General features: G+C 27.3%; 1 protein-coding gene across 1 annotated transcript; it reads right to left on the minus strand.

The window, feature by feature from the left end:
• Window positions 1–3,190: 3,190 nt before the first annotated feature.
• LOC107439080 (uncharacterized) lies at window positions 3,191–13,202 on the minus strand. Its single transcript, XM_016051559.4, has 2 exons — window positions 12,848–13,202; window positions 3,191–6,887 (listed from the first exon to the last, which is right to left on the minus strand). The coding sequence occupies exon 2, from the start codon at window positions 6,773–6,775 to the stop codon at window positions 5,321–5,323; it is 1,455 nt and encodes a 484-aa protein (XP_015907045.1). The 5' UTR covers window positions 6,776–6,887; window positions 12,848–13,202; the 3' UTR covers window positions 3,191–5,320.
• Window positions 13,203–13,345: the final 143 nt, after the last annotated feature.

A 13,345-nucleotide genomic window follows, 5' to 3' on the forward strand; every position in this document is an offset into this window, starting at 1 on the left:
CTGGACCTTATTTCTCAAAAACTATTAGGAATTTTATGATGCAATTTTGTAACACTGTTATAAATAATATTATCTGTGTTCTGAATTAGAACTAAAATTTTATTTCAATATTTGATTATTTTATAGCTATGTAAATCCAAAAAACTTTAAAAATATATCGTTATTTTGCTGTTTTTCTACGTAATTGGGCATATTTTACCAAATTTTTAAAATTTCGATTAACTTTTAATTCAGAACACAGAAAAGGGTTAAAATAATATATATTCCAAAGGAAATTGTATTTTATTGTACACAACTAAGTTGAGGGTGTCCACCGTAACTCTTAAAAATCACTAATTTTTTACCTAATTTCAACAAAATTTTAGAAACTATAAAATATATTGTTATAATTTTTCTTATTTGTGTCATTTTTTATCCCATTTTATATAACTAAGCATAAAATGTTTTAAAAATTTATTTTTTTTTAAAAAAACTTCACAGAACGTGGGCAATTGCCTTAAAGAAAGGAATAAATTTGTTCCCTTACACTTGTTATAAGGCCATTGCCTGGTAATTGATAATTATTATAATTTTTTTTTTTAATGTAAAGAATCATTGCTCAGCTTTCACAACTCGGACATTTTTTTAGCGGTTACGGGCTATTGCTTCTTAATTCCATACACTGACATATCTAATATTAATTTAGAGAGACTTACAAAACTCATTAAAAGTAGTGAATAAAATAATACATAGCAGCCAACTCTACTGGATTTTGCTAGTTTCTCCTGGTTCTTGTACAAATTAGAAAATTCCTTAAAATTTAGTAAGTTTCCTTAGACAATCCCTATTGAAATAGGATTTTTGTACAGATTATTGCTTGCTTGCTCGAATATTAAGTATTGCTAATACATAATGAAGCAAACTTCATTTATAGAGATAAGTTCAAAACTTTTTTTGTTCTAAAATGTTCAGTTTATTTTTATTCAGTACTCTATATTAATTAATAAATAAGAAATTTTAAACAATCTTTGATGAATTAAATGCCTATTATATTCGAAATTATGAGTACACATAATACATAACATTTCAAGTATGTTTACTGTCAATCATAACTGGAAAATATTGCAGTTTTTCTACTTTGATGACTATAAAATTCATTGTGTAAAATATTTAGTACATTATACAACAATTATCATAAAATTTATATTATTTCGTAAAATTTTCTGAATTTTTCTCTATCCATGTTGGCAGCTAAGTATGAAATAAAAAGAATACAAAGTGTGATTAACTCGAAGAATTGAAAGCAGTTTATTATTGGAAAAATATTGCTATCAGTTAGTTTCCCATACACTGACATATCTAATACTAATTTTGAGAAATTTACGGTCAAAAAAGTAGTGAACAAAATAATATGAAATAAAAAGAATAAAATGTGATTAACTCGAGGAACTGAAAGCAGTTTATTATTGGAAAATATTGCTATTGGTCAGTATTCCATACTCTGACATATCCAATATTAATTTAGAGAAATTTACAGTAAAAAAAAAAAGTAGTGAATAAAATAATATGAAATAAAAAGAATACAAAGTGTGATAAACAAGCTAAATAAATTTTCTTTTTGTTGAATTTCGAACTTCCAATACTGCTCTGAGTTATTGAAGTTTCTGTGTAGTTGCATATCAGAATAGATTATTTCCATTTTATTTAGGTTTTAAGTTGAAAAGGTTGTGCTACCATGCATATATAGACAGTTTTATTCACTCCTTTTCACCTGATGCACTATGTGCCCTCATGGATGCAAGAATCATTAAACAGGAAAGTGAATTGTGCATCCAAGATAAGTGAGCAGATTGAATGCGAAGGACACAAATACTTGTTCCTTTTGTTGCAGTAGTAGATGTATATTCTTAATTTTTAAATTTAATCCTAAGTCATGTACAGACAACCGGCAAATCTGATCATATTGTCGATAAATAGTGGAGGAAATAGGGAGCATTAGTTTAAAAAGATGATATAATTTTTTTAATATTGTTCACTATAACTGCATTTCTGATTAACAAAAAAATTCATATCTAAATACATAATACTGGTGCATATCAATTGTTCTTCTGAAAGAAAATAACTCGAATGAAATACTTATTATTGAGCTTTATAGATTTAACTAAAGAGACAATTTTTGAACAGTTCATTATTTTTTATTAATTATTTATCAATTATTAACCAATTATTTATTTTTTATTAATTATTTATCAATTATTTATTTTTAAGAATATAAATTTCATTTTTAAAAGAGAGATTTTCCTCAGCTTATTATTTAAATGATAAGTGATTGGGAAAAACTTGTTAATGTTGAGAAATAAAAGATTGTATCAATTTAATGGTTTATAAAAATATCCAAGACATACTTGGATTTTGGTGGCAAAAATTGATTTTTGACATGACAAGCGTCAAAATCTTAGGAATTAAAGTCCATTAAACATTTAGTTATATCAATAATTTAATTTTAAGAATCTAAATTTCATTTTTAAAAGAGAGATTTTCTTGAGATTATTATTTAAATGATAAGTGATTGGGAAAAACTTGTTAATATTGAGAAATAAAAGTTTTTAGTAATTTAATTGTTAAAAATATCCGAGACATACTTGGATTTTGGTGGCAAAAATTGATTTTTGTCAAGACAAGCATCAAAATCTTAGGATTAAAGTCCATAAAATCATAATACTTATAAAGTTTTTTTAGTAAATTTACTCAATAAGTTAATCTACAAATTATATGCATCATGTACTAAGTTATAAATAATTAATAAAAATTGTCTTAAAACAAAATCTTTTATTACCTTGCATCATTTAAAGGATTTTTTCAAGTCATTATCTTTTTTAACATTCGTTAAATTATGTAACATAAGTAATATTAAATATTTTTTGAGCATTACATTTAATAAACATTATACATATAATGTGGTGTTTAATACTTCATTTAGGATTTTGACTAGATGGTTTTATACATGATTAACATCCCCAAATCTTTTTTTTAATCTTTACTTTTTTCTGTTTTGTATAATGTTCTTTATATTTATTGCTGTAGTTCTCTTTTAGTCTTGTCACAGGAAATAAAAATCTATATAAAAAAAATCCCATCAGAAATTTGCCATTCCTTGTTTGTAATAAGTTGTTCAAATTTTAAAACACTTTAAGAATTGAAAAATTCAGGATGCCAAAGAAAATATTTATTAACAAAATTGTAATTCAATTTCTTTTTTAACTCTAATCAATTTTCTGTAAATTTTATCATAATACCTGCACAGTATGAATAATCCTGCTGTTAGAAAAGCTAATATTAGAATTAATTCGTGGAAAGAAGTCTAGTACTTTTGCTCAAAACAAATTTTTAATTAAGTTGAATACAATGAGTGTTTAGGAAATTGTTTGCTTAAACTGAATTAAATTTAATTGCTTAAACAATCAGTGTTTAAGAAATTAAAATATTTTAATGACCAGAAATATTACCTTGAGCATTTTTTAAATATTTTTTATAATCAAAAGCAAAAGTTATTCAAATTTTTACATTTAAATATGGAGAATCAATAGTGAATTGATTAGAAAACAAAATATACAAATAAGTTTATTTGTGCTTTCAAATTATAAAATAAATTTCTATATTTGTTTAAATGTGTAATGGAATGACTTTTTAAAACATTATACAGAATTTTATCACAAGAGTAAAATTTTTTCATTGTTAGTAAATTTTAAAATCAAGCATTGTCTCTCTGCAATACTTAGAATACGTGCATCCTAAATGATTGTTCATTTATCTTAATTTATTATTTCTATGATGAAATATCGATAAAACGACATTTATAAAATAAAATAATTTTAAGAATATTAAAAGACTATGTGAGTGATAAAAAAATAAAGTAATTTAAAACTTTTCTCCAATTCCAAAATGATAATTAAACTTCATTCACCCCATTTAAAAATAACTTCAAACAATCGAATTAAAATGAGCATTTAACTCGTTAATCACAGTCTTAAAATATGTCACGTTCATACCGTATTATTAATTAGTAGTAAATTTAAAATAATAGTCACAAAACCAGAACAATGAGACATGAAATTAATCCTTTTAACGATGCTATCACAAATAGTTAGTGCTTTTCTTGAGGACCCAAGTTTGCATGGCTGTAATTTGATTCAAAATTAAAATTACAAACTTTCTCTCAGAATTTACAAATTTAATTTCTTCAAAACATTTATTTTAAACACATCATGAAATTTAAAATTATCTTGGTATTAAAATATCAGATAAACAAAAATGTATATGTATGTGATTTCTCATAGAAAACCATGAACAATAAATTGCCGTAAAATACATCACTGAAGGGTATTTTTTAAGTCGAAAAAGATGCCATTTGAAAATTGGTATTGTATAAAATAAAATTATAAAACTATTAGACTCTAATTAGATATAAAAATAAAACAATGAAAAATAACAATAAAATAAAATAGTAAACATATATATTTCATCTTCATCAGTGCTGAAAACAAAAAAAAAGTTTGATTTTTCAGGTGAAATGTTATAAATGCCCACTCATGAAATACAATAATAAATAAATTAAAATTCAATGGCCCTATTCCGTTTAAGGGGGCCTTAAAAAATCTATTATAGTACCTATAATAGGTATAGTTCGCTTCACCAGGAGTTGGAACTTGGCTCCACCTCCTCGGACGAAGAGTTTATTACAGGGCGGGGATAAGAGAAGAAACCTCTCCGCACCTGAAATTAAGACAACCCTTAATGAGCGCCAAACTGAATTTTTTTCAGTTACTTACTTTGCTTTATCATCTGTTAACACATCTTTCATTACTCTAGCTAATTAAATATATTGCAACAAAATGTCTCAAAAAGGACAAACTATTCACTCGAAAGAGATAAATATCATCAAATTTATGAAATATTTTATGTTTAAAAAAATGCACATAAAGATTGCTAGATAATATTTTTGTCATATGATCGCCAAATAGCAACCTTGTTCAGGATTATTCGCATCCTTCTCCCAAAAATAGCGAAATAGTATCACCGGATACCACATTGATGAAGGCATAGCCAAGTGCCAACTCCTGGTGAACGAACTATACCCATTATTACTATACCAAGTATACTTATTGCAAAATTAAGCATCAACAACAGTTACGTGTTTTTTTCTAATGCCTCCTAAAACGGAATATTACCAAATCAATCACATGATATGGATTTGAATAGATCTGTTGGCCTAGCAGAGTATGATAAATGCATCGATGAGTAAATTTTAAAAGAAAAATTACATTGCTAAATATTATTGAGACTAGTTACCCATCCTTTCATTTTTTACACACCGAAAATTATTTGCTGGGTTTTCAGGACGCAAATGAATCAGTTCATCGAGTGCTTCGTGTATTGCCATCACTTTATCGTGAGGAGATGATAATTTACCCGCTAGGTCATCAATAGCACTATGTATAGTTTGCAGCTTAGACTCCACATTCTCATTTGGAAATGGATTAGGTGGCACACTTAACATTCCGCTCTCAGCATAAAAACCTGGCGGCCTAGGAAGAAAACTAGCTACAGACACTGGGCCGAAACCCGAGTGGCCTAGAGTTGCCTGCAGGGGCAGAGCACATGGCGTGAAAGGTTTGTGTTCTGATGGATTCCCAACGTTTATTGGCGGGTTGCATAACTGTATTTGAGAGGTAGGTGGGAAAGCATTGTTCACTGGCACTAAAGCATTTGACTGCACCTGTTGAAAGTTGTTTGGAGCAGGTGGCAAGACGTTGTTGACAGAAGAAGCTGGCACGCCTTGGTATTCGGGAGGGCGGTGGGGGTCTTGTTCATTTGGTGAACTCTTACTGAGGTTCTCATGTTCACTGTTTGGCGTCTCACATTTTACTCTCTTGGGTGGGTTTTTTCTTCGTTTGTTGTTTTGAGGTAGATCAGAAGCTTGGTTACAGTTTTGCGGCATTTCTTCTTCACTTATTCTGGAGCCAGTAGGAGAGCCAACAGCATCAGCTGGATCTAAAGAGAGAATGAAACTTTCACTGGACAAGCTTGGCGGTTGCTCCTGGTGCTGCGGAATCTCAGCCTCTGTCACGCCATGCTTTTCTTTCAGGTGCCTTTGCATGTTACCTTTTAACGTGAACGAACTGTTACACAAGTGACATTTGAAAGGTTTGTTGTTTCGATGGATTGCCATGTGGGCTCGAAGATTGTGCGCTCTTGACAGACCCTTCCCGCAAATGTTGCAAGCGAAGGGTTTTACGTCCGAGTGTGAGATCATGTGCATTTTGAGAGTCTGCGGCTGAGAGAATTTTTTCCCACACTGATCACAGGTGAATCTCCGCTCAGTGTTATGTATGTACGTATGTCTCTCCATGTTCGCTTTGAGAGTGAATGTGCGTCCACAGATGGGGCAGGCAAATGGCTTAACTGAATTATGCGTAGCTTGATGAGCCTTTAAGTGATGTTCCTTCATAAACTTCATTCCACATACCTGGCATACAAATCTCCGCACACGAGTATGAATTAGCATATGATCACGCAGCTGACTAGGATATTGGAACACGCGCTCACAGATTTCGCATCGCAATTGAGACTGGATGCCAGGTCTTGACCAGTTTGGCACTGCAACAGCCAAGCGAGGTTCAAAGTTTTGAAAGTTGTTGGAATCTGGGTGTTCTACATTGATGCAGAACTCCCCTTGTGGAAAGCACTGGTTTGTGTTGTCACAGAGAGGACGATTCCATTTCTTTTTCTTCCCCATCGGAGAATATGTGTGCACATATACATAAGATTAAATTAGTTTATGCAAGTTTCGGTCAAGCTGTTGTCCAGAAAGTGTGCATCTCACCCATGGCTGTTGTCGGTTGTGTCCTCTAACAAGAAGAATAAAACATATTAGATTTCTAGCAATTAAGCTGAATTTTTGTCTTATAAAAAATGATGTACATACTATAGCTGCTCAAAATACAAAATATTAGTGTTTTAAGTGGAAAACAGAAGGTTAAAAATTGTTTCTAAATTAACTTCATTATCAATTTGCACCTTAGAATTTTCAAAGTAAGATGATTTAATTTTAATTTAAGAAATTAATACAAGAAGACAAATGTCATTTTGAAAAAATGCTAAAAATTTTAAAGGTAATTACATTCATTAATTTTTATTTATTTATTTTAGAATGTCCATTTTGTTTTATGTTAAATAAATTATTATGACACACTATTATTATAATTATATTTTTATAACACACATAATTGTTGAATTTTCTTGTTCTCTGCAAGCTGTAAAGCTTCATTTTGAGTTTTAAAAGCATAGAAAACTGTATTTTTCATCCAAGTCTTCATAAAGCAATTTTCAGTGGAAAAATAAGTTTTTTCAAAAATCTGGTGCTCCTAGATTCACTGAATCATAACTTAGTACCTTTTTCCTTAGCTCCTCAATTAAAATCAGATTTGTAACTGAAAACAAAATATTAAATATATTGAAAAATATTTAAATACATAATTTTAACAAAATCTAAGCTATTAAGGGTGAGCAAGACAGTAGAAACCAGTAAAAAAAAAAAAAAAAAAAAAAAAAAAAAGGATTTCTTACAGAATTTTTTAACATTGTGACAAACTTAATATGTTCTTTATTTTCTTATTGTATGTATGTTTATCATGTTACAAACGTAAAAATTTTAAAAATTAGAGATGAACATATTTAATAAGCAAGTAAGAATGTTACAAAAATTTTTTTGAGTAAAACACATATACTTTTTGAACATTTCTTTTCTAATAAAAAAAGAATTACATGAGGATTTATTAAGCAAAAAGTCTGTTTTAGGATCAAATTTGCGATCAAATAAGAAATAAATAATGCTAGGAATTGCAGCTTTTTTTTTATTTAGAAAAAATGCAAATTTATTGCGTATGTAACATTTGGTGTTATAGACATAACACTCTATAATTTTTAAATTATGGATCAGCTTTTACAAAATGGAAACCATGAATAAATAAAATACAAAAGAAATTCAAGTTCTTGATTTGCTACAGAGCAACAATGTAAATATATTAAGTCCGTAACACCAATTTTTAAAAAAATTACATGCTTGGAAAATAATTGTGCAAGGTATTTAACTCGTTACTAACTATTATAGGAGGATCAGAAAAGATTTTTAAAAAATATTGCTTACTTTTTTTTTTTTTTAAATAATAACTTTTGCTTAATTTTTATTATGGTCATAATAAAAAAAAATTTAATTTAAATTCTAAAATAGCCAAAATTATTTTTTTTGAATAATTACTTTTTGTGTACATAATTGTAGTATAATTTTACCAAAAAAAAATCGAAAGTGGTTAAATGCTGAAAATATTTAATTAAATATTAAAATGGAGTATTTAAATAAGGCCTTTCCTTTATTTCACATCATTCTAGAACAAAATGAAATGTGAGATCTGAGTTAAAAATAGAGATATTAATTAAATGCTAAATTAAAATCAAGCTGTACATCAAAATATACATTTTAAGCTTTAAAATGATATATGTAATGCATGTTAAGTCTGTTAAAGTTAAAAAATTTGTTTTACTGTTTTACCCTACAGTACCTAGACTAGTGAAAGTACCCATTACCGCAACATTTATTATCCCAATACCAGCAGTATATCACAATTAATTATCATTGACCACTATAAAAATTTGGTGACTTTTACTATATCACAAAATTGATAAGTACAAAATAGATTCGTATTTAAAAAATTATGCTAATTTTTATAAAATTTTTTCCTGAGTACTTATATGAATTTGATAATCGGGGTCTGTCCAGACATTTTGTGAAAAGTCCTGTTTTTGTAAAATTGTGAAAAAACTATTCACAATATAAAATAAGCATTAAGTCACATTCTTTCAACCAGGGTCCTGCTTTTGTGAATTTGTGCAAATAGGGCCCTGTTATTGCAAAAATTGCTAAAAACCTTTTCAGGAAGTTTTTAAATTGTAAATAGATACAAGATTCTGCTCAACAATTGCTGCTACTAAATTAAAGATGCAACATACAAATATTTGGTATTTAGCCTATACTGCTCAACACAGAATATTCATTTCGAGCGAATAATGGAAACAAAATCACTCAATTTCAATTGACGTATTTTAAATAACACAACTTAGTAATGTGTTATGCATTAAGTAAACTTAAACAATTCTGAAATTTATAATATTTTATTTAAAAAAGTTGCCAGATTTTAATTTTTATTTACATAATATTCCATTAATTAATTTTATAAATAAATATAAATTGATCAATTATTTATTTACAAAAAAATTATGATTTAATATTGATAAGAATGTGCAAACCAGGGTTGGGTTTTTGACGTCAAAAAGTGGTTTTTGACATGACAAGGGTATAATACTGGTTTAAACCGTCAAAAACCCGTCAAAAATGTCAAAAACTGAAGTTTGCCAAGAAAATATATAAACTTCAAAACTACCAACAGTTGCCATGCATTATATTGAAATTTAATTATACTATAGGTAATCAGCAGGTTTTAAAATATTTTTTTAATTAAAATTAAGGTAAAATAACAGATTTGAAATCTCAGAAATTTATATTCAAATGCATGTGCAGAAAAATTTTGCACAAAAATTTTTTAAATATATATTTAAAAAATTTTTTTCTTTCTTTTTGATACTTAAGAAAATTAAAAGTTTATTACTATGCATTTTTGACATATAAGGAACATATAACTAATATTTATAAGGAACTTACAAGTTATGTTGTATAAATACAAACTTGATACAAGATACAAGTGTATACCGAATATCTTTATTATCCAGTATGTTAATTTGAATTTAAATGTAGTTATATTTATGAATAATGATAAATATAATTCATATTGTTTATTATATTTATTTATAATTATTACACTTATCATTTTAAAACAATTTTTATCTCTTAATTTTTTTTTTCTCCACTTGTATTAAGAATACAAATAATGCATATCTTGAAAGCAAGAAGTAATTATTCAACAGCTGAATATTTAGATATTCAACAAAACTATATCGTATTCAGCAAAATGAAATTCGCAAGTATTTGGATAAACTAAATTTTCAGCATAGTAAATGAATAGGCTGAATATACTGTAAATCGACACTAACTACTCTGTGTATTTAACAGAAAGCACTTAAATTTGTATTGTCTTATGTTAAAAAGATTATTAAGAAGATTTAAAAGAATATTAAAAAGATTTTTCTTTAAAAGAAGATGTGTAATGTATAAAACTGCTAATGTTTATCTTTAAAAAGGTCTAATTTTTAGTATAATCTATACTATACACTAAATTTGGTTATAAATAAACTTCTTAATAATATCACTGCAGATTTTCAATAACACATGAAAATAAATACATAATATTACTAAATATGTTGAGTTTTCAAAAGTACAAGATTTTGGTTACTATTCAAAATATAAGTGTTTCTTCAAAATTTTAAATTTATTTTTTCTAGAACATATTTAGAAACACTATCCTTTAAAAAATATATAAATTTTATGTATTAATTAAATTTCACATATGAATATAGGTTTTTGACATTTTCGACATTTTTGACAGTGAGGTTTTTGACGTGACGGTTTAAACCATGGTTTAAACTGTCAAAAAACCTGCCAACCCTGGTGCAAACAATGTTTGTAAAAGTAGAAATATTTTCTCAGAATACTACATTAAGAATTTAAACTTAGGGAAACTTAATTTGTCTGGAACCGTCTTCATCCCCCTCCCGGGAAGGGCTTATTCGATTAACATAACAATAATGGAGATAAACAAATTTGTGAAGGGTCCAATTAAAAGATAAATTATTTTGTGAAGGGTCCAATTAAAAGATAATTATTTTGTGAAGGGTCCGTTTTTATAAAAAGATATTTTGTGAAGGGTCCGTTAAATTTCTTCCAAACAGACCCCTGGATATTCACAGCTGTTTAATAATAACCTACTTAAAAAGAAAGTTAGCACAAGCAGAAATGGTTTTTTTTTCCCTCTTAGGCTGAGCAAACCTCAAGTTGTCTTTATTTCCTAATAAACCAAATTTATTGCAAAAAACAAATAAAAATATAGCTTTCTCTTGAAGATAGAATAAAATAAAAAATAGGTTTCTTTTAAGAAAAATTGCTCTTAATATATATATACAGTGGAGAACCGATTATCCGGAACGATCGGGACTATCGCTATTCTGGATAACTGATTCTTCCGGTTTTCTGAATCGCTACAAAAAGCCGTTTTTTTAGTGTTAAACCCAACTAAAAAAAATAAATATTTGGAAATAATCTTAAAAATAAGAACAAACGATGAGGTAATACACTAATGATTATTTCTGAAATGATGGTAAGGTAAACATCTTTCAAAAAAAAAGAAAAATCCTATGAGGAAAAAAAATTTTTTTTTTTAAATTGCGGGAAAATTTATCGAATTTTGTTCCGGTTTTTTGGTTTTTCGATTTCCGGATAACGGGTTCTGTACTGTATATCCCAGTAAGCATGTAACCTTACAGCAACCTTGTGTCGGTTACATAATGATACCTTGTGATGTATATAAGCCTTATTGATTGAGCAATTTTTATACAGTACAGAACCTGTTATCCGGAAATCAGAAAACCGGAAAACCATAAAACCGGAACGAAATTCGATACATTTTCCCGTCATTTTTTTAAAAAAAATGTTTTTTTCCTCATAAGATTTTAGGATTTTTCTTTCTTTTTTGAAAGATGTTTACCTTACCATCATTTTGGAAATAATCATTAGTGTATTACTTCATCGTTTTTTCTTCTTTTTAAGATTATTTCCAAATATTTTTTTTTATAGTTGGGTTTGACAATAAATAAAAAAAAAGGCTTTTTGTAGCGATTCAGAAAACCGGAAAAATCAGTTATACGGAATAGTGATGGTCCCGATCGTTCCGGATAATCGGTTCCATACTGTATTAAGTTTCAACATTTAATACGTAAGTAACACATAATATGGAATTATCAAATCTTTAACTTATGATACATGAACAAGAAGGAGTTGATATTTCTTAAGAATTATACACATAAAGTATCAGTAAATACATAATACTAAGACAATTTGAGAATACTTATTTTAATCTTTTTTAAAAAAAATATTAATACCTAATGAATCAATGTACACATATTTTTTACAAACTACACTTATTATAAAAGATTTAAATATGCGTTTGAAAATATGTTACTCATCTCTTTTAAGGGCAATTAAAAAATTGCAAACTATAATTGACACCAGTGATGTTTAATTAATTGAGCTAATAGGTACAAAATATATTGATATATTCGCCATGTCTAATATACATATTTTGATAGATTTTTTCAGCTCTTCACCCTCTGAAAATAACAAGAGCCACAGATATTTATTTTGAATTTTTTAAGTTTGGATTATAGCAATATTAGCCTCCTTCTCAACACGCTCATGAAATCAATGACCATTCATATACATATATAAATATATATTTTTTAAATCTTCAGTTTTCTTAATTTTATGAAATGTGGATATTTCTAAAAAAGCCACTTGAAATTACTATTTACGTGTTTTAATACAGGAATATATGCTAGAAAAACTAAAAATTTCATTTTACTTATTGGGGACAATTATGAATTTTACTTCATCTTTAACCTGTAATGTAAGAATTTTTAATTTTTTATGATGGATACAATGAAATACATAATACTATTAGATATAAAATATGATTTTAGGAACCTGTACTTTGGTTACTATCAAAGCAAAATTGAAATAAACAATAAATTTATTATTACTTAGACAAGATGCTATAATAGGTATATTTATTTTAACAACTCTTACCACAATGGGATGAAAACTCCCGATGCATTAAAATTATATTAATATAATCCATTTTAATTAACTGTTTTGTCACCAAATGGTTTTGAAAATTTGTAATTACACTCATTAAAATAAATAAGATATGTCTTCAAAATAGAGAAACAGTAATGTTTCTGACTAGACATTTTGTAATCAATCAATGCAATTATGTAAAATTTAAAAGTATTTGGAAGCTACATTTTTAATCAAGAGATAATATTTTATTTTATTTCAACATCTAGTCAACAGAGCAGAATCATTGATAATTTAATATCATTGATCCTCTTTCATAAATTCATCACATCAACAACAGAAGAAAATATTTGGACGATGCCATAATAAAGTTTCGTTTTGACTTATTCTTGAAAAATATTATTTTCTTAAATACTAAAAAATTATGTATTGTAATGATATATTTTGAAATTTTCTTAATAAATGTCATTCATAATTTTAATTAAAAAAACTTCCTTGTTGAACAAG

Source organism: Parasteatoda tepidariorum, chromosome 9 (assembly GCF_982258835.1).
Source record: "Parasteatoda tepidariorum strain Cologne lab strain chromosome 9, Ptep-v5.0, whole genome shotgun sequence".
Classification (NCBI taxonomy): domain Eukaryota; kingdom Metazoa; phylum Arthropoda; class Arachnida; order Araneae; family Theridiidae; genus Parasteatoda; species Parasteatoda tepidariorum.